The 22,856-nt window shown below is 46.8% G+C and overlaps 1 protein-coding gene across 3 annotated transcripts in view; it reads left to right on the plus strand.

The window, feature by feature from the left end:
* LOC135916878 (ubiquitin-like modifier-activating enzyme 1) overlaps nt 1-22,856 on the plus strand; it is a 118,530-nt gene that overhangs the window by 75,563 nt on the left and 20,111 nt on the right. For 2 of the 3 annotated variants that reach the window (XM_065450307.1, XM_065450308.1), the window contains 6 exons: nt 544-714; nt 10,822-10,926; nt 15,812-15,892; nt 16,763-16,915; nt 18,712-18,877; nt 22,205-22,401. In XM_065450307.1, coding sequence (XP_065306379.1) covers nt 544-714; nt 10,822-10,926; nt 15,812-15,892; nt 16,763-16,915; nt 18,712-18,877; nt 22,205-22,401 — 873 coding nt within the window. The remainder of the gene's footprint in view (nt 1-543; nt 715-10,821; nt 10,927-15,811; nt 15,893-16,762; nt 16,916-18,711; nt 18,878-22,204; nt 22,402-22,856) is intronic. The other variant, XM_065450309.1, reaches the window with a different exon arrangement.

The following is a 22,856-nucleotide window of genomic DNA, read 5'->3' on the forward strand; positions in this document are numbered from 1 at the left end:
GAGGAAATAATGTGGTGACGCGCTGCAACAATGGAGATGGGTAGGGGGAGAGGGGGAAATAGTGTGCCGACGGCGCCTGTGCACATGGCCTGCACTTCTGTGGTTATAACGTCCCGCGCGTCGCGGGTACCGGCGCGGCTGCAGAAGCGGTTACGGCAGATGGGTAGGATTTCATGATGTATGTATCCCATCTATGCAGCCTACACAGCTTCAGTGGCGATCAGTCCCCTTATGAATGTTGTGGCCCCACGCAATTTTCCCTTTCTAGTTCTTGAGTTTTTTGCATGATTAGATGTATGACACATTAGAAGCCTCAGGCAAGCTGATACGAATGAACCACTGCATGGAAACACTGAGAATAATTTGCCATTGAAACTAAAATTTTGGATAAGGAGAAACACGTCCGGCGCAAATGGCCTCATACAACAGAATTCACGAAGTATTGCAAAAATATTACGTATAACTTGATATCGCGAGTAATAAGAACATGAGCCGATGCGCAGAGTCTTTGGTTTACGAAGGCCGCTGATTGCCATGGTGCAGGACGACGCAGCGGTGGTAGTCCAGCTTGCGAAGGAGAAGAATGCCTTGCAGGCCAACCCATTGGACAAGGTGGACGAGAAGCTTCTCACTACGCTCTCTTGCGTGTCAGCAGGTTCCCTGTGTCCCATGCAAGCCGTCATCGGCAGCATTGCCGCACAGGAAGTCATTAAGGTGAGCTGTCAACGTGTTGCTCCACGGATTGTAAACGCACTCGCTACGCATACTGCGGCCACGTTAATAGTCGGCCCTTTCGAAACAGCAACGCTTAAAGGATCACTGAGAAATAATGCAGTTGACATCAGGCAGAAAAATAAAATGGAGCTGGGCAGGCCATGTAATACGTAGGGCACATAACCGGGATCGGCTATTCTCCTGCCCGCACCCTACCAGTTTCCCGTTGATTACATCGCAATACGACCTATTTTAAACGCGTAAGCGTTTCTACGCTGACTCAACGAGAAAATCGTCCGTCCGTCCGTCCGTCAGGTAAGAAGATCGCTTTCAATATAGAGCCCGCAGCAGCAAGCGATTTTCCCTTCGTGCTGCCTGTCGCTTCAACGCGAACGAAGCGGCGAGAACACAGCGCTCACCGAGCTCTATGCCCATGCCACACTCGGCCCGTTTCGCAGATCACCTTCAAGATACGGACCCGTGCATCTCTCTTCAGCGCTTCATCTTCAGTTCATCTCTCTTCAGCGCTTCATCTTCAGTGCATCTCTCTTCAGCGCGCCAAGCTATCAGCAGTCGGAACTCTCTGTCGGCATTGCGGATCGCTTTCAAGATACGGTCCGCGCGGACGTGGCACATGCAGCCGCTGGCGGACTACGTTTGGTCGTGGTTCATAATGGTTCGACGCAGACCGACATGGCGCTAAAGACTCATAACGGCTTATAATGATTGGAACTTCATCAGCGCACCTGGCGCCGCCACCTGCAGTACTTCGCTTGCGTTATCAATGCACCTTAATTGCGGCGCCGCCCGCAGCAGTTCGTGTCGTCGCAGCGCTGTCGCTTGCACAGGCCGGATCAAGTTTCACAGCGCTGATAATAACACCGGGCTGCGGGGAAATGAGCAAGTGGTACAATGCTTTACGCGCACTTAGACAACTACCAGAGGAGTTTCTGCGTGAATTCCCCCCCCCCCTCTCTTTGTGCCAGCGCTCCCTGCAACTCCGTAGCGCCAGAGCATGTGTGCTTTGCATCGGTAACCACCGACCAAGAAATTTAAACTTCCTTTGCTGCCGACAAGGAAAACGGGTAATCCCTTGTATCTGAACAAAAATGCGTCATTTGCAAAGACATTTAATCATTATAGTGGTGTAAAGGTAGATGATTCGTTGGTTTATAAGCGACAAGGTGCAATTCAAAAAATACAAATAAAAAGAGAATACCCGTCGGAATACATAGGGCTCCTTAGAAAAATGCATGGGGAAGGTTGTAGTAGGGGTGGGCCAACTGATGTTCGGAGGTGGGTCAACTTGAAATTTGGGGATTGGCCGACTGAAATTTGGGGGTAGGCCGACTGAAATTTGGATGTGGAGCAACTTAAATTCGGGGGTGGGAGAACTTAAAGTTTGTGGGAAGGCCAACTTAAATTTGAGCGCGGCCAACTTCAATTTTGGGGGTGGGTCAACTCAAATCCCAATCATGTGGGCCAACCTGAAATTTGGGGGGCGGGTCAACTTAGATATGGGGATGAGCCAACTTGAAATTTAGAGGAAAGCCAACCTAAATTTGGGGGTGGGCCCGCTTGAAATTTGGGACGGTCCAACTGAAATTTCGGGGGTACGCTTACGGATACTTAGACAACTCCAATAGAGCTTCTGCATTCTTTCTTTTGTTGTTCTAGGCGCTACTCACCTTATCTTAAACTCCACGCATATTTGACGTGTTGGCCACTCCATACAGGTCGCCTGACTACGTGTCCGTACATCAACTTTTGTGATTTCATTTTTTTCATGCAGCCACAAACTGGAACAGCCTTCCCCATCATATCACCCCCATAACATGCACAGAAGCGATTACAAAGGCTCTCACTTTGCCCTTTTATATATTGATCTCATTCGGTTGACGTGCTTCTCTGATATTGAATTGTAACATCAAAATTGCGTTAGTACTTGTTTGTTTTATCTTTATACCCAAACATCTTGGCCCATATTCACAAAACTTTCTTAGGCTAAAAGCGTTCCTGCCAGCTTATAGGGATGTATAGACATATTATTAGTGAAGGCGATCAGCCCATGAAAAACAGCACTTAGGAACGAAAAGCTTTGTGAATTCGGCCCCTGTTCTGTTTCGCGAAGTAAGCGTCTTGCATTACATTAAAGTGTATTTATTTGCAGGGTCTTTTTGTATTGCAACGTTTAAATTCACTGTTATGAGTCTAGGGCTGTAACCAACCTTTATATTATACTTAACCACTCAGAGGTTTATTGAAATGAAGTAAAACCTATTTACTGTAAAACGAAACAAATCTGCCAGCCAGTGTTTCTTAACTAACCGTTAATTTCGGTAGGCTGTTGTAGAGGTGCGAAGGTTCCGCGAGTTTGAGTGGTGCCGCCGTCGTCGTCGTGCTGTCTCGCCATCGACGGCGCATGCGCCACTGGTGCGCGCAACGTGAGAGGTTCTGCAGAGTAGCGGAGTGGGCTTGGCTGTACGAGATGTCAATTCCTCCCGCAGACAAAGCACTGAAAGCGATAGCAAGGCTTAGCGTTGCGCACTGAAATGCTGTTGCGAGGAGGAGCGTGCGGAAGGCGCGGCAGGTGTCGCACCTCGACGACGCACGAGATGAGAACGAAGGAAAGCTGCCGGCGTTGGCCAGCGTGCGAGCAGGGGATTACACGAAGTTAGCTCGACGTTCGCCACGGTCGGATGTACACACGGCTGCTCAACGCAAGCGCTACCACGTGTGCGCACAGCGCTCACGCCGCAGCACTGGAATCCACAACACTGCCGGCCTGGATTTGGTAGAGCCGGCTGAGCGGTGCGGTATATACGATGCGTGCACTTGGCTTCATCGCTTTTGGCAGCCGAACGCGCTTGGTGTCTTTGGAGGCCTTGTAACATTCCATGCGTGCGCCGCGCATGCGTCGTTGATATCAGGACAGCACAACAACGCCGACACCAATGGTGACGGCGCGCCTGGAATGTTCGCACAATAACTATTGCAGTAAAACGACGGGAACGATTAGGAGTGCGGATCAACTGCGAATATCTCAGCAACGTTCGGTTTCAACATTGCAACAAATGATTGAGGGGCTTCACAGCGAAAATCTAAGAGTAGTGCTGATGATTAATGTGCAAAAGGCAAAGGTAGTGTTCAAGGTAGTGTTCCTGGTGAGGAAACAAAAATTAATGATCGCCAGTCAGCCTCTGGAACGTACGCAGGAATACGCCTGTTTAGGTCATTTACTCGCAGGGGATCCTCATCATGAGAATGTAATTTGCAGAAGAATAAAAGTTGGTTAGGGCGCATACAGCAGGCATTACCAAATCAAGACCGGGAGCTCAGCGTTGTCGTTGAAAATTGTACAATCATTGCATTCTACCGGTACTAACATACGGCGGCAGAAACTTGGAGGTTAGCAGTTAAGCTGGAGAACAATTTAAGGACCGCACAAAGAGCGATGGAACGAAACAGTGTTAGGCGAAGCGTTAGGACACCAGAGAGTGGTGTAGATCAGCAAGCAAAGGGGGGTAGCCGATATTGTAGTGGACATTAAGAGAAAGGAAATGGAGCTGGGCAGGCCATGTAATGCGTAGGGCACATAACAGGTGAACCATTAGAATTACAGAATGGGGGCGAAGGGAAGGAAAGCGCAGTCGAGGACGCCAGGAAACTAGGTGAGTTGATGAAACGAGGAAATTTGCAGGCGCAACATGTAATCAGCTGGCGCAAGTCAGCGGTAATAGGTGATCGCTGGAAAAGGCCAGGACAGCGTTCTACCTTTCGCTGTTGGTGTGAGCCTTGTGTGCAAGCATGTTATAGGAACACTAACGTTTTAGCTATAAGCTGCTTTGGTGCCTGCGCTAATCTGAGTGGAACAGGCAGTGTACGTCAGGCTTAGCATTACCGAATATTTCACTGGATGCTCATTAGCGCCGGCTGTTTGCCATCAGTATATCGTCTCGTGCACCATCCAGGCGCGACACCTCCAGGGCCACTGGCGGCGCTCCTCATCACCTCAGCGTCGTGAGACGCCTGGTATAGCTGCCATGGAGTTTTTTCCCTTCTGACCAGTAGGAGTTGCCGTGCGTATACTGCTTCGCGCCCACACGTCGCACCCGCGCATATCGTTAGGGAACACCGTCCGAGAAGTTCCAGGGCGACGATAAGGCTTGAATTCGTTGTCACTACTTCGCTCTTCGAGTGAAAGTGGCACATTTTTTCAAGGCATTTCCTCCTCTGCTGACTTCACACGGGATTGGCGTATCTGGGATCTGGCTATCAGTAAAGTTTCGTTCGTTCTCTGTCCTCGCTTCACCGTTGGAACTTGAAGCTTCTCGGACGATGATCGGCAGTTGTTGATCAAACGCAGGCAGGAAGCGATGAGATCAGATGTACAAGAAATATTTATAGGTAAACTTTTCTATATACAAGGCAGGTAAAACAAATACATTACAAGCTTGAACAATTGAGAAACAAAGTCTCACTCTTCGACTGTCTCAATGAATGTTAGAGCCCAGACTCGTTTTAACGTACATAGTACGGAGGCTCACTGATCTATCAGCAATCCTGATTGCAGTCAAGTCTGAGGGACAGCATGTCGTCCCAATTTTTATAGCCCAAATATACAAAGAAAAAAAAGCCGGTAGGGCCGTTGGCCCGTCCCACAGGTTCAGTTGCCAATCAGAGTCAACCGTTTGTTAAGCCACAATCCACAGGGATGGGCTTACTCTTAAAAAATAAACATATTGGAAAACAAAGCTCTTTTCCTTCTTCCCTAAAACTCCGTTGCCCTCTCATTTCTCCGTAGTTAGTGACGGGCTCAGCAAAACACGCCAGGCCCGAACGAGTTATCGCTAGGCCGCCTCAAATCCCAAGGGCGTCTCTAGGCCGCAACTGTCTCGTAAGCAGGGTCATCGATACCACGTAGTGCGGCCGTACTCAAAGTTTGTCCGCGTGGGAGACTGATGGCCCTCCTTGTCCTTCAAACATTGTCTACAAGACAAAGTTCTACGAGTGCGTGTTTCCAAGACGCCGTCGTCCGAATGCACTCTTCACGTGTGTACCGCATCCCTACAGCGTGCACTGTAAGCTGGCCTTCGACACCACACAGGCAGTCGCACCCAACAAAAAAGGCTGGCGATGGCGTTCCGGATGCGTAGAAGAATAGGTCGCTGCTCAGTACATGCGGCACGGGGTCAAAGTTGCTAAGCCCTTCTTAACCTCGGCGGCGCCTCCAATTAGTCAGGTACTCGGGAGCCAGACCCACAATACCGTGTACAGCGGTCCCTCTCAAGGCTGGTCTGTGTGGACTCGTGTGACCGTCGGCGGACTGCCAACACCGTGCGCACAATACCGACTTCCCGGAATCGGCACTCGCCCTCCTGGCGCCTGCCGCGACGCGTCACCCAACACCGCGCGGTGCCTGTGACCCCACATAACACAGCAACTGTTGCCCGGCTGACATGGGGGGAAGTGAACCCTCTCTCTGTACACAAAGCACGTGGCCGATTTGAGACACTTAAGAACACGAACAATTAGAGCGACCTTACACTATCTTTTAACCACTTCTAAAGAAACTTGCTTAGGTCGCTTGTACATGTCGCATGAACGTGAAATTGGTATCGAATGATACCCCTCCATGCCGTGAACACGCAACAGTAGTCAGTAACAAAGACTATTATAAAAAGTAAGTATAATTAACCGTAAACACTCGGGGTTAATGAATTGCGCAATATTTATTACTAGAACCGTCCGCTGAGCATACGCTATAGCTTACACTCGTATCCCTGATGTTACCGCGCGCGTCGACTTCACATGTCTTTAAAGAAAACGTATTCTTTGTTGACGTAACATGGTCTGGGCATAGTTGGCGTCTGAATATCTTGCAACAACTTCCAGTAAAAAAACAAAGGCCAACCTGAATTAATTTTAGGGTTTTACGTTTCAGAACCACGATTTGATTGTGAGGCATAGCGTAGTGGCCGACTCCGGAATAATTTTGACCACCCGGGGATCTTTAACGTGCCCGTAGTGCACTAGACAAGAAAGGACCAACCTAGTCTCGATGATAAAGAAGACAAAGGTCTACGCATTCGTGCATGAAATACGAAAATATGAAATGAATTTATAATGAACATGAGAAATTGACAGAAAGAGACAGAATAGAGATACATAATCAACATTTAATTATCCAACTATTTGAACCATCATAAACGTCGGCCTTGTCTTCTCTAGCGTCGAGAAATCCCGTCTCACCCCCCCCCCCCTTTCTTTAACAGTTTTTTTTAAGAGCTAATCATAATGGCCGCACCAGTCGCATTTCTAAACAGGCACCCGGCTGCAAAAGCATGACTTGCGTCACGCGTTGTAGCGGTTGCACGCAAGTTTGTTAAAGCTTCAGACGACCCATATTGCAGACCGACCAGCAATTTCGCTCCTACCCTTCGCGGTAACTTTGCTGCTGAGCACGAGGTCATGGGATCGATTCCCGGCCGAGGCGTGGCCGCGTCTTGTTGGGGGTGAAATGCAAAAATAAAAATAAATAAACGCTGGTGTATATGGAGTCCCCGTTAAGGAACCCCCATGCAAAGAAAACTAATCAGTAGTCCCACGTTGGACCGAATACTATGTCGCAACCGACATGCTTACTTTAATCGAAAAATTGCGATAACAGAAGTAAAAGCGTACCACTCAATATATGTCGCAACCGGAATGGTTTTTACAGCGACTTGCGACGCTCTGATTAACGCGGTTAGGTGCAGCGGTGGCGTAGAGGTATAACACCCGCCTCGCGTGCAAGAGGTCCGTGGTTCGAATCCCGGTGCCGGCAATTTTCCACCGGATTTTTTGAAAAAAAGATCGGCGTGTTGATAAAATTGCACAAACAGGCCTGGAGTGTGGCCTGATCCCGGTGACCAGAACCGGTAACGCACTCCCTCACCGGAGCAGGATTGGCCACCCTGGTGCAGTACTAGGCCACAACCTCCTATATGAACACAACAATCAAACCCCGGCCCTCAGTCCCCAGCAGCTGCGAAGCAACTGACCACGGCGGCGGTCAGAACTGCGACGCAGCAGAGGGTGCTAAGAATCACTGGCTCCGGACAGGCCGCCATTGGAATATGAACCTGGCAACGTTTAACGCTAGAACGTTATCTAGTGAGGCGAGTCTAGCAGTGCTATTGGAGGAATTAGAGGGCAGTAAATGGGATATAATAGGGCTCAGTGAAGTTAGGAGGCCAAAAGAAGCATATACAGTGCTAAAAAGAGGGCACGTCCTGTGCTACCGGGGCATAGCGGAGAGACGAGAACTAGGAGTCGGATTCCTGATTAATAAGGAAATAGCTGGTAACATACAGGAATTCTATAGCATTAACGAGAGGGTGGCAGGTCTTGCTGTGAAACTTAATAAGAGGTACAAAATGAAGATTGTACAGGTCTACGCCCCTACATCCAGTCATGATGACCAGGAAGTCGAAAGCTTCTATGAAGACGTGGAATCGGCGATGGGTAGAGTGAAAACAAAATACACTATACTAATGGGCGACTTTAATGCTAAGGTAGGCAAGAAGCAGGCTGGAGACAAGGCAGTGGGGGAATATAGCATAGGCACTAGGAATAGCAGGGGAGAGTTATTAGTAGAATTTGCGGAACAGAATAATATGAGGATAATGAACACCTTCTTCCGCAAGCGGGATAGCCGAAAGTGGACGTGGAGGAGCCCGAACGGCGAGACTAGAAATGAAATAGACTTCATACTCTGCGCTAACCCTGGCATCATACAAGATGTGGACGTGCTCGGCAAGGTGCGCTGCAGTGACCACAGGATGGTAAGAACTCGAATTAGCCTAGACCTGAGGAGGGAACGAAAGAAACTAGTACATAAGAAGCCGAATAATGAGTTAGCGGTAAGAGGGAAAATAGAGGAATTCCAGATCAAGCTACAGAACAGGAATTCGGCTTTAACTCAGGAAGAGGACCTTAGTGTTTTAGCAATGAAGGACAATCTTGTGGGCATCATTAAGGAGTGTGCAATGGAAGTCGGTGGTAACGCCGTTAGGCAGGATACCAGCAAACTATCGCAGGAGACGAAAGATCTGATCAAGAAACGCCAATGTATAAAAGCATCTAACCCTACAGCTAGAATAGAACTGGCAGAACTTTCGAAGTTAATCAACAAGCGTAAGACAGCTGACATAAGGAAGTACAATATGGATAGGATTGAACATGCTCTCAGGAACGGAGGAAGCCTAAAAACAGTGAAGAAGAAACTAGGAATTGGCAAGAATCAGATGTATGCGTTAAGAGACAAAGCCGGCAATATCATTACTAATATGGATGAGACAGTTCAAGTGGCTGAGGAGTTCTATAGAGATTTATACAGCACCAGTGGCACCCACGACGATAATGGAAGAGAAAATAGTCTAGACGAATTCGAAATCCCAAAGGTAACGCCGGAAGAAGTAAAGAAAGCCTTGGGAGATATGCAGAGGGGGAAGGCAGCTGGGGAGGATCAGGTAACAGCAGATTTGTTGAAGGATGGTGGACAGATTGTTCTAGAGAAACTGGCCACCCTATATACGCAATGCCTCATGACCTCGAGCGTACCGGAATCTTGGAAGAACGCTAACATAATCTTAATCCATAAGAAAGGGGACGCCAAAGACTTGAAAAATTATAGACCGATCAGCTTACTGTCCGTTGCGTACAAACTATTTACTAAGGTAATCGTAAATAGAATCAGGAACACCTTAGACTTCTGTCAAGCAAAGGACCAGGCAGGATTCCGTAAAGGCTACTCAACAATAGATCATATTCACACTATCAATCAGGTGACAGAGAAATGTGCGCAATATAACCAACCCTTATATATAGCTTTCATTGATTACGAGAAAGCGTTTGATTCTGTCGAAACCTCAGCAGTCCTGGAGGCATTACGGTATCAGGGTGTAGACGAGCCGTATGTAAAAATACTGAAAGATATCTATAGCGGCTCCACAGCCACCGTAGTCGTCCATAAAGCAAGCAACAAAATCCCAATAAAGAAAGGCGTCAGGCATGGAGATACGATATCTCCAATGCTATTCACAGCGTGTTTACAGGAGGTATTCAAAGACCTGGATTGGGAAGAATTGGGGATAAAAGTTAATGGAGAATACCTTAGTAACTTGCGATTCGCTGATGATATTGCCTTGCTGAGTAACTCAGGGGACCAATTGCAATGCATGCTCACTCACCTGGAGAGGCAAAGCAGAAGAGTGGGTCTAAAAATTAATCTGCAGCAAACTAAAGTAATGCTTCACAGTCTTGGAAGAGAACAGCAATTTACAATAGGCAGCGAGGCACTGGAAGTCGTAAGGGAATACATCTACTTAGGACAGGTAGTGAATGCGGATCCGGATCATGAGACGGAAATAATCAGAAGAATAATCAGCCTGCCAAATGCTAGGGTGCATTTGGCAGGCATTCTCAGATCATGAACAGCAGGTTGCCATTATCCCTCAAGAGAAAAGTATATAATAGCTGTGTCGTACCAGTACTCACCTACGAGGCAGAAACCTGGAGGCTTACGAAAAGGGTTCTACTCAAATTGAGGACGATGCAACGAGCTATGGAAAAAAGAATGATAGGTGTAACGTTAAGGGATAAGAAAAGAGCAGATTGGGTGAGGGAACAAACGCGTGTTAATGACATCTTAGTTGAAATCAAGAAAAAGAAATGGGCATGGGCAGGACATGTAGTGAGGAGGGAAGATAACCGATGGTCATTAAGGGTTACGGACTGGATCCCAAGGGAAGGGAAGCGTAGCAGGGGGCGGCAGAAAGTTAGGTGGGCGGATGAGATTAAGAAGTTTGCAGGCACGACTTGGCCACAATTATTACATGACCGGGGTTGTTGGAGAAGTATGGGAGAGGCCTTTGCCCTGCAGTGGGCGTAACCAGGATTATTATTATTATTATTATTATTATTATTATTATTATTATTATTATTATTATTATTATTATTATTATTATTATTATTATTATTATTATTATTATTATTATTATTATTATTATTATTATTATTATTATTATTATTATTATTATTAACGCGGTTGTTTCCTTCTTGTAGGCGTGCAGTGGCAAGTTCACGCCGATCCAGCAGTGGTTTTACTTCGACGCCTTCGAGTGCCTCCCACAGGAGGGCGAAGTTCCGGAGGTGGATGCCATTGCAATGGTGAGCGCTACGGCCTGCTTAGATGACTCGTAGCTATGAAACCGTCCACTTAACTTTAAATGATGCCAACTCCACATTACGTTAGAGAGAAGCTGTTAGTGCGACTAGAAGTGATCGAAAATTTTACATGCATGCTTTCAGAGTGCCCCCCCCCCCCCCACAAAAGAAAAGAAAGGAGAAGAAAACTAGGTCATTCAATGAGTTTATATTTGAAGGAAATGTGGTGCATGTTATGACTGATGTATAAGAAGAATCTGAAGTGTCTTGGTTTAGAGGCTTCGTGAAAAATGCTAAACCTGCTTTTTTCATAAGCATATATATTGCGAACCTCGTAGAAAATCTGCTCAATGGTCTGGAAAATGTTCATGTGCCACAAAGTCCACATTTTGAGAGAATGGGGAGCATTTTATGAATGATATGTGGCCAAGTGTGAAGAGCGTCAGTTAACTACAGATCGTGCAAAACATTTCTTAAGCAAGCGTTCGAAAGCGTCATGCTGCCGTTAGCAGCTGTTTCTCAATATCCCGAGACAAAGATATAAGCCACAAGTTGTCCGGCTGTTTTAGGTCAAGTAAACAATGTACCAGGATTATAGTTAGGGAGACTAAAGGATGGGCTATGCGTGACGTGTAGGTAACGTTCAAAGCGTGTGGCCTAATTCCTGTTTTTGTAGTAGATTACGTTTTCAATCGAGCGCTATCAGTATGTGTTTCATGAACGGCTCAAAATTTAGCCCTCTGTCCTTGGAAACTATAACTGTCACCCAAGCTTAAACTGAGTGAAAATAGGGGGAACATTAAGAACAATTTGCACGCGAAGTTAGAAGTTTGTGGATGAATTACAGCCTTCGTAAAAAAAAAAAGGTCCAGCAAGTACTCGAAAGCGTTATCCGCGTTATCCGTTATCCGCTGTTTCCCAGTGTAAGGACACAATTCTGTCTAAGTTGGTTAAAATGGGAAGCATGTTAAGTTTATTGTGAGGGTAAACTGTAACGTTTCTCGATTATTTATAAGCTTTGAGAATAACTTGTCGACCTTCATTTTCCCCATATTTTCATGTGTTATACGAAGTGCCCGCGGGGTTCCCGGTGAACTAAACGAGTCACAGTTTTTATATTTCGTCGAACTATAATGGTGATTTGTAGGCAAAGGTCTAATGGTGTGGTTTAGTTTCAGCATTTGCAGTAAATTACGCCTGTGCAAGCGTGACTTACGAACTGCGAAAAAAGTAGCCCGCGATCTTAGGAGAACTGTGATTGTCGCCGACATCATGTCTGGCGAAAATGAAGAGAACATTATCACCCACTTGCGTGTGATGTTTAATGCGGGTGTATAACTTATAGTGCTCGAAACAAATTGCTTTAGCAAGTGCTGATAAGCGGTATACGGCCGTTAAACTTGATGTTTCCAAGTAGAGAACTCTACGTGGCATTCAGTTCACATTTATTGGAAATCGGAACATTGTTACAGGTGTTGCGTGGGGAAAGTTTACCATCCCTAGAATAATTACGATTGCTCCAAACAAATGCTGAACCCTCAATTTTCTCCAATATTCATGGGTTATGCGAGGCTCCAATAGTGTCGTTGAATGACTGAACTTGTCAGTCAAAGTGGCGAGATGGGCTTGTTGGTTGCTAGATCTCGCATACATGTTTGCAGCGCCGATTTATAAAGCACTTACACACAGAAAGGAACGAGTACACCGGAGGGGGGAGCGCTGGACCAGTTTGGTCCGCTGGTCCAGTCTGATCCAGCTGGTGGCGACTAGTCTGATCCAGCTGGTGGTGACTGGTCCAGCGCTTGTCCAGCCCACATGCGTCCTTCTGTGTAGGTGCTTTTTTTCAGATCAGCGCTGCAAACACGAATGCAAGAAAACGAGCCTTTTTTGTCTATATTTCGTTGAAACATAGAACAGCCTATGGTTGATGTGGAGGCGAAGTTCTGAGTGAGTCGTTCTATCACGCACACCTTTTAGCACGTAGTCGTGGAATACCTATAACAGACACCGAGATCAAATTTGGCGAGAATGAGGCGTTGGGCGTGGGGAGGGGGGGGGGGAGGGGTGGCGGAGAGGAGACATATACGAGGTCACAGGACTGAGTCTGCTGTGTGAGCTATGAGCGAAATATAAAAAAGCTTATGATTTTGTCCAATAATATGATGTCTTGCTAGCGTGTGACTGTAATTTCAGCTTTCTGGAGCCGTTGACATTTCGTAATCATAGGTTTTCTTTTTACCATTGTCTTTGCAATCCGGTCAGCTGTAAAAACTGGGGAACTAACTCTGAGTAAGGAGCAACGAAGTAACCTAAAATTTCTTGTTCGTTTGGGAGAATCCCTCAGAAGCACTCCAAATGCCTCGACGGGTATATGAAGATGACGTCACAGGACGCACACCTGCGTTTGAGTGACACAAAAGGTTCCGAGAGGTGAGCGAGGACGTGGAAGATGACTCAAGAAGCCGGAGACCGTCAGCAAGCAGGAATGACGATAACGTTGACCGTGTAAGACATGCTGTATGCTGATCGGCAGGTGACTATTCGAATGATCGCCAAGCAGTTTAACATGCGAAAGGACAGCATTTGGAGCGCGTTCACTGAAGATTTCGGCATGCAAAAATTCTGTGCAAGGATGGTGTCGCGGCTGGTGAATTCTGGTCAGAGCTTGCTTCACGTGAGCATGTCTGAATATCATCGCACCATTTTCAAACTGAACGACAGATGCTTTTTCCAGTCATTACCGGTGATGAGGTGTGAATTTTTTTAGTACGACCCCGAATCCAAGTGCCAGAGATGTCAGTGGAAGCCTCCGTTGTATCCACGCGAGGCCGAAGAATCAAGGAACGCCAAGTCAAGCTGTTAGCGTTTTTCGATGTCAGAGGCATCGCCACCAGTTAGCTCATGCCACGTGGCCAGGTGATGAGTGAGCAAGTTTACAAATAGATTTTGCAGCGTTTGCTTCGCTCAGAGTGCGAGAAGTGACGGGAGTTATGGCGAGACAAATTCTGGTTGCTGCATCAAGGCAATGCACCTAGTCTCAATGCCTTCAGCATCCGGCACTTTCTGCCCAAGAGAAACATCGCCACCCTAAAGCTACCAACCTATATTCCCCTGAATTTTCCCCCTGTTACTTAATTTTGTTCCCCAAGCTCAACGGAATTATCAAGGAAACCGTTTTGAAGGCGTGGAGGTGATTAAGAGGGTGTGACTACGGAGCTGCGGAACATCCCAAAGGAATCTTTCCAGCGATGCACAGAAGCGTGACAAAGAAGGATGAAAAATTGTGTTACACTGAAGAGTGATTGCTTTGGAGGGGATGCCAAATAGTTTGCCATTTGTCACATAAATTGTTGGTCACTTCAGTTACATTTTAGACAGACTTCGTCTGCGAAGTTAAACGTCCGAGGGTGAAGCGTGGTCTTGGCTACATAAAGAAATGCTCGAAAACATTATATGGGGGAAATGTTGCAAATTTGTGAGTAATATGCGAGCAACTTCTATAAAGTGTGTCCTTTATTACAGGCAACTGAAATTCTTATTGCAACTGCTCGAAAGAAACAGCTTCGCTGGAAATTGCGCTGTTATTCCGCATGGTCGCACAAATTTGCTGTATTTTTTTTTCTTTCTCTTGAAGCGAACCGTTCTTAGGGAGCTCTCCCGGATTTTAATGGCCATGGCTGCTGCTGGTGCTGACGACGACGACGATGACGACGTTGTTGTTGTCGTCGACGTCTTGCCGAATAACTCACACAACGACAGCACTCATATAACGAATCTGCCTACATGTAGCCTTATCTGCACTAACCCTACAGATGTGTCGGCGGCCGGCTCTGTTTTCTACGGAATTGCGCAGGTCAAAACAAAAGCAGGAAACGGCCCTTACGTAACCCCAGTACAATAATTACACCCCATCAAGCGCACACTTATTAAATAGCAGCTTTCTATGCCTTATTTTCTGAGGTTCGACGCCTCTCCTTGATTGGCCTCTCGCCGAGTAAAATGAGCTGATCCTGGATGTAGTGTCATAGCAAAGTGGGCTGATCTCGCAGACAGTCTATGTCTGTGGTCGCGTTAGTGGGCGTTTCGGTATTGATGGTTTGCCGGCGAAGAGCGTAATTGTTATGCTGCTGAACGCGTCGCACAAGGTGAACCTTGAGCGCTTAACTACCCGCTTCGCGAAAGCTTCCTTTCACACAGATTCAATATGTGCGTTGAATCATCATATTTTTTTTCACTTTTACTGACGACTACAGTTAAAAGCTCGAAAGGGTGTTCTGTGTGCCTGGCCCTTCCGTTGCACCGTCGTAGTACAACGTCGCCGTCAGACCACCATTGTCTGGACTCGTATTCACAGAAAACGTCCAGCGCTAGAATGGTTCGTAAGAGAAAATTTCAGCCAATCGTGGTGCTGGACGTATCAGCGAATTAAGGCGGCTGACCAATGGCAAAAAACGCCTATACGAACGAAAAGCGTTGTTAATTTGGGCCCCTGCTGATTCTCAGCCTTGTCCTCAGCACAGGACAAATAATACCAAAACATCGCCTGCCACCTATCACTGCACCTGGAAATAGAACTCATCTCCCTGCAGTAATGTGCGATTGGAAGGTGGACGCACGACAACCACTGAGCTATCTCGCAACGTTCGCGCAACATTCGCGCTTAGCAATTCCTGCGGAGTTGTTTGCGTCACACAGATTCTGAGAAAGGCGACGTCTGTACGAGTATTCCTGAGGCCGTGGCATGGCGATACTCTCGCAGTCGAAGAGACTCACCAGAAAGTTGGTCACGTTGCTTCATTCTGTCGATCTTTTCATCTAGAGATGTTTGGTGTAACATATATACGACGTACTATATTTCCATTTTTGTTACCTCTGTTTCCTTCTGCAGGAGCAGACGCGGTACGCCGGGCAGGCCCGTGTGTTCGGTACCGAAGTTCAAGACCTACTGATGGCACAGACGTATTTCGTGGTGAGAATCGGCTCGGGAACTTCCGCAATTCTTGTTTCGTACGAGCGAATAAATGTTGTCGAACGCATTGCATTGAATAATTCGTGCACCTAACCTGCAGGTCAGATCAATTCGCTTCCATTGCTATTGTGTCGAACTATTTTAGATCGATTTTCGTATTGTTTCTAATCATAGCAAAACACAAAGGCGAGTGAGATGTTGTTGTCATAGAAAAAAAAATGATACGAACAAACATCAAAAGTCAGTACGTGCTATAGGACGACACGTTTTGACACCACAACAGAATGTGAGCTCGCGCTTCAGTGATTACCCGACTTCCTGATATATTAGTTACTCTTCCACGGTGCATGTATTCGATGACAAACGCACCGTGTGACAGAAATGCATTTGTCAACTGCACAGGCAGCAGGTCACTGTCAAATGAGCTTGCACAGTATCATTTATTCAATTTGCGCAATACGGCAGCACCATATAGGCCCGAGCAGGAAAGGCAAGTGCAATAACAAACACAATCACAATAAAGCAATTGCGCTTCTGGAAGTACGTACGTACAGACGGACGGATATAACCATTGCTGGAAAAGTGGTCATGCGTCACACGGCATTTACATAGTGAACGCACCTAATTCACCATAACTTTCTAAATAGTGCCTTCTTTAAGTCTACTGAGGAACGATTTGGAAAGCTACACTGTAGAAAATAGCGTCACAATCAGCAAGGAGCAGATAAGCAGCTAGGGTGCATTATTATTGCTGAACAAAGCGGAATCCCGTTTGATGAAGAGAAAAACACGCTAAAACAGCAAGATTTCCATGGTGCCACTTGCAAAGTAAAATCACTTACGTCAGGGTCGATGCCTTCAAATGCGCAGGTCGGGGCCGGGGCCATCGGCTGTGAGCTGCTCAAGAACTTCGCCATGATGGGCGTCGGGGCGGCCGACGGCTGCATTCACATCACGGACATGGACGTCATCGAGAGGTCCAACCTCAACAGGCAGTTCCTGTTTCGGTCCGATGACATCGGTGTGCGTAGGCCGTCTTCGTTCCATTGGGGCGTACGAGATATCCGTTTCGGTTTGTCAACCGACGCAGTTTGCTAAGTTTATCTGCAACGCGAGGGTGGTCTCTTTTTTTTTTTCCTGCACCACATAAACTTAGCAATCAGTGTCGGTTGGCAAACCGGTCCCGTGTGGTAAAACTGCGTGGGGCCGTTCCAAGAGACATGGAAACCATCTCGTTGATTGTGAAGAGGCAGTGTCGTATGACCTGCCATTGCCCTGTGGCATGAAGCGCATAGAACAGATGGTACGATGTCTTAATGACCCCGTAAGAGGACCATAGTTTAAATGTAAAGAACTCAAGCGGACAAATAAGATGCATGATTCACATTTCTGAACTGCACCGCTATCTTTGACAATGACTTTCGCTAGGCGCTTGTAAACAATGTAACATATTCACTTTCACTATGATTTCATATGTCAAATTTGCCCGCTTTAAATGCCTTAACAGATGCAATTTACAGAACTGCTGCGCTATCTCTTCTTGGTTCAGGGTTATAGGTCTGTAAACTTTGTGCTTGTATATTTTTTTAACCTAACCCATTGTGGGCAATTTGTTTAGAGCATGTAAAGTCATCAATTGCAATTGTGCTTCCTGAACCAGTTGTAATCTAACTTTATCTCTTAAATGCAACAAAATTTCTCCGAATTCGTACAGCGGCTGTCTCATAACAGAATTTCTGCGTTTTAGATGTGTGTGTGTGTGTGTGTGTGTGCGTGTGCGTGCGTGCGTGCGTGCGTGTGTGTGTGTGTGTGTGTGTGTGTGTGTGTGTGTGTGTGTGTGTGTGTGTGTGTGTGTGTGTGTGTGTGTGTGTGTGTGTGTGTGTGTGTGTGTGTGTGTGTGTGTGTGTGTGTGTGTGTGTGTGTGTGTGTGTGTGTGTGTGTGTGTGTGTGTGTGTGTGTGTGTGTGTGCGTGTGTTTATTTTCTGTAGGAAAATTGGAACGGGGCCCCAGCTACTGTTCTTATGATGCGTTTCTGGCACAACAGGCGCGTTCTTGCAGTATTTTTATTAAGTACTGCTTTCGCACGCTTCACATTATTTATTTCACTGCATGCCGTTTAATACAGCTTGGTCCGCAACATATAAAGCTGCTAATATAACGTAACACACAGACGTAAAAACATGTTCGAACTTCACATACATCTATCCGTTGTCGCTTGTTCTTGAGTGTATGCGTGTGCATTAGTTTATAGTTATTATCATTATATAATATTACAATTATATATATTATATTATGTATTATAATTATTATATTATTATTGTTATTATATTAACCATCTATGTGAGCAATCATGCCATAATCATGTCATATAATAATATAATGATATCATGTGTGTGTAATCATGTATATATGTGCATTTTAGCATGTATGAAAGATGGTTACACTTCATGTTGTGTGTGTTTTGTAGTTCGCAGTTATTTTGCCGGATTTACGTCCATGCTGCCGTGACTAGCCATAGCGACGAAGGGCCCAGATGGTAGTTATTGCACTTTGCTTATACGAAAAAAAATCGATAAGTACACAACACTACAGGTAAAGCAACATGCAGAGATATACGCAGCAAAAGTTAAAGAAAAGCGAACGCCGTGATCGTGAGGTTGTTACGTATAAAGTGAATGACGGGCCGGTACCACGGATGAAAATGTCTTATTCTATATGTTGTTACTTTTGCATTATGCCTCGCCTGCTGTGCAGGCGCTAACTGTCCAGCTTGCTTTTAGCTTATCTTTCTTTTTTTTTTCTCGTACGTCTCAACGCAGCGCATGAAGTCAGCCACCGCCGCGGAAGCTGTGGCCCGAATGAATCCAGAAATCAACATCGAGGTTCACGAGGACAGGGTCGGTCCAGACACAGAGAGCGTCTACAATGACCACTTCTTCGAATCCCTGGACGGCGTGGCCAACGCGCTGGACAACCTGGATGCACGTGAGTGGCCGCCCATTAGTATACTGTATACGACTCGTTAATGCGGATTGCGATCAAGTCGCATGCAACATGGAGAAGCTGCGAAAATGTGTCGTCGCGATTTATTCTCGATTTAACGGAGTTGGTGTGGCAGTCGCTTCTGCCAAACTGACCGTCAGAGTAGGTGACCGGGCTATGGTTGGGGATTTGTGGTGCAAATTCACAGCGCAGGAATGAAACAGGGACGAGAAGAACGTAAACTAGGCGTGCCTGTGAAGGATGGTAGGCGGCTTATATTACGCACAACCACCTCAGTGTGGTGCCTTCAGATAAGAAAGGTGGATTACTCTCCTGCTTTATAATAGAATTCATACCAAAGCTAAGGCCGCTATTGTCTCTACATTTGATATGCAGGGCCATGTTCTTAAACGCATGAGTGTCAAGACAATGGATTTGCGCAGCATGCTTACCAAAGTTGGCTCAGTCCGTTGGCAGTAGAGAAAAGTAATCACAGAAATCACAGACGTAATCACAGAAAGCAGTAATCGCAAAAAAAGAGTAGTGGCTATTCCGTATATTCATTCAGTGTCGCACAGGCTTAAAAAAGTTGCTAGTAGATATGATGTTAATGTTGCTTTCACTGCTCCCAATAAGCTAGGTAAGATATGCGCTGCCGTACAGAATAAAAAGGAGTGGGTTAAAGGCAAAAAACGAACAGATATTTGTCCAGTGAAGCACAATAATCACAACAGTTTTACAGAATGTCGTATGGGTGTGGTATATCAAATTCCCCTTAGCTGTGGCCAGTTCTACGTAGGGCAAATGGGACGGTGTATCAATCAGAGGCTAATGGAGCATAAAAGGTCGTTAACCGGTGGATCGCCTTCTAATCTTTCGCTACATTGCCGAGATTGTAACTGCAAGCCAAAGTTAGATGAATGCGCGATACTGTACAGGCATAAGAATGAAGATACGCGTCTTATGGTAGAGGCTTGGCATATCTATAATGGTGGAAGTGCGTGCGTGAGTCAGCCTTCGATTACTTTACATAAGGAAGAGATTAAGTGCCTTAACAGTTATCTCTCACGTAGACCAGCACGTGTACCCGATTGACACGTGGTGTTACCATTCCTGAGCATGCGCAGATGAGTTTTGTGTCTTCTTTCATTTTTCGCCTCAGTGCTCCCTTCAGTTGATAGTCGGCGTTCGTGTTGTTCACTTCTCTACTCTTGTGTCCTGTCTGCACGCCTCACTTCTAGTTTGCATAAGGAGAAAAGTTGGCCTTCGACATGGTTGTTCCAGCAAAGTTCAGCCATTACTGATATGCCATATCGTTTCGTAGTCTCAGAAAGAGTAACCTGGCAAAAATCCGCTAAATAAGTGCACGCTTCGATGACGGAGCTTAAGAGAATGACCTGCCATGAAGCAGTGTTGTAGAAAACAAGTTCTACGCCGCGGATATAAAGTGGCTGACTCATGACGACTATAGTCAACTATACTGCAGTAATCAACTCGCTTTTCGATGCCGCAAGTCAAACATGTGTCTTATACGACACCTGCGTCACCTCCACCTCCACTTCACCCTCCACTTCACCCTCACGGCCTTCGTGGTACCCCAGCAATCGCACTCCTCTAACATATCATGTCGATATCCCGTCGACCCGCAAATTTCATTCCACGTAATCCCCGGAAAAGCTTGCCTCGATGACCTTGCAACAGAGTTTTAGGCGTGACTCGCTAAGCGCGGTTAATGTATTAGTTTTATTTCAGTCTTCCATCGGTGAGAAATTTCTCGCGACATCTCTTGGCCCCCATGCACCAACTTATACGCCTGTTGATACAGGCATCGCAGCCGAATGACTGTTGCAAATACAGGACCTGGTTAGTTGGACGGCGCTAGATTGAGGAGTCTCGATTCGACACTAATGTTAGCGCCCCTACAAGCGAACAGCTACGCTCTGCTCGTTTTTGCGTGAGCTAAAGACGCTGACGCGAGCGTTGAGGTCAGCGCCATCCCGTTCATATATACGCGAATGCCTGTATGCGCACTCTACCCAACAGCTTGGCTGCTTTATTACCGCGTCTCCTGTAAAATTAGCGCCACCGCATGCGATCTACTTTGAGCGTAGCGGACTCACCAAATCACGGAGACGGCGCGACCCGGTTTTAGAGCGCAGCTCTTTTAGGCGCCCGTTCCTGCGGAGAGCGTCGGCGTCGTCCCTCGTAACCGAGTGAGCGAGCACAGTGAAATATTAAAGGAAAGGGGAGGAGGAGTATACAGTGAAAGCATGAGATGGAAAGTGGAGGAGGAGAGTATGGCCAAAAGGGTTAGGAGAAAAGCAGAATGCCGCAAGAGAGCATACGAGACGGCGCCATAATATTTGTGATCTAGTTGCATGCGTGACGCGAATCATGTATTACTTTTGGAAGCCACGCGGGCACCAGCGATTACACTGGAACCTTCGATGAGTCATGTATAAAAGACACACGCTTGCGTCAAGTGCGTCGCATGACGCAAAAAAATACGAGTACGTCGCATTCTCATGAAAATACGAATAGAGCTGCGCTCTATTCACACACACACACACACACACACACACACACACACACACACGCACGCACACGCACGCACACACACACACACACACACACACACACGCACGCACACGCACGCACACACACACACACACACACACACACGCACACGCACGCACACACACACACACACACACACACACTTTTTGCTGTAGCACATGTGGAACTTACCATGCCTGATCGCCTGATACGTAATGTAGCACAATTATATCTCCATAAAGGCTTACGAGCATGTATCACAAAATTTCGTTGGCGAAGCCATACGTGAAACCGTACGGCAGCTAAGTACGTGCACACAGAGGCAGCGACGGATCGAGAAGGGGCCTCGGGCCCACTCCTCTAGACATGCTGCTGGTAGGGGGGAGGGGGGAGAAAGGGGGCAGGCAGAAACCGGCTTTTGTCATTCGCCATTTACTTTGATGACCCGGCTGTGAAAGCTATCCGGGATTTTATCATGCGCTGAAGCGTACGTGCCTTTTTGTGGGCAGATGCACGTAGAAGCCCATATTCGCATTTACTCTTCGATCAGCCCTGCGTGAGTGTACACAGCCCGACGCAGCACTTTATGTCGGGTGCATAAAGCACCATCGTTCTGGGAACTTTCGTGACAGCTATCACAAATATATTATTTTAAGCCAATTTTCTGTGTTTCGGGTCCACTGGTGCACTCACCCTGTTTCGGGTCGTTGTCGACACGCTGCCAGTAATCGACAACATCTCAGGTTGTCGAACAACGGTATACATGTCGCGCAGGCCTGTACATGGACCAGCGATGCGTGTGGTTCTGCAAACCGCTGCTCGAGTCGGGCGTCACGGGCACGAAGGGCAACGTCCAGGTCGTGGTTCCTCACATGACCGAGTCCTACTCGTGCTCCCTGGACCCGCCCGAGGCGTCTGTGCCCGTCTGCACCATCAAGAACTTTCCCTACACAATCGAGCACACGCTGCAGGTCTGTCTCGCTCCTTACTACAATTATGCGCAGCCTCGTTCGCTTTACGCGAGGCACGTCTCGTGGCCTGTCGCCTACTGCAGGCTCGTTAAACCTTGCACGATATCGATCTGTTTGTCGCAATTAGGAGCCTAGGTAGGAAAAGGTAGGAAAGGTAGGTAGGTAGGTAAGAGCCTAGGTAGGAAATTAGGTAGGAAAAGAACAAATAAAAGAAAATAATATGTCATTTGTACGCGCGGCGTTACGATGAAAAGGAGTGCATGGAGTCACTTTCTACACACACAGGGAAAAAAAGAAAACGTATTGACGATGCAATATCGACCTGCAGCCCTAGTGATGGTTACCTTAAATAACTTTTGGCGACATCTTGTGAGGACGTCTCGAACGTATGTTCACTAGCTCATCTTGGTTGTTATGACAACTTACTGGAAAAGAAAGACAGAGAAAATGAAAGA

This window comes from Dermacentor albipictus, chromosome 3, assembly GCF_038994185.2.
Source record: "Dermacentor albipictus isolate Rhodes 1998 colony chromosome 3, USDA_Dalb.pri_finalv2, whole genome shotgun sequence".
NCBI lineage: Eukaryota > Metazoa > Arthropoda > Arachnida > Ixodida > Ixodidae > Dermacentor > Dermacentor albipictus.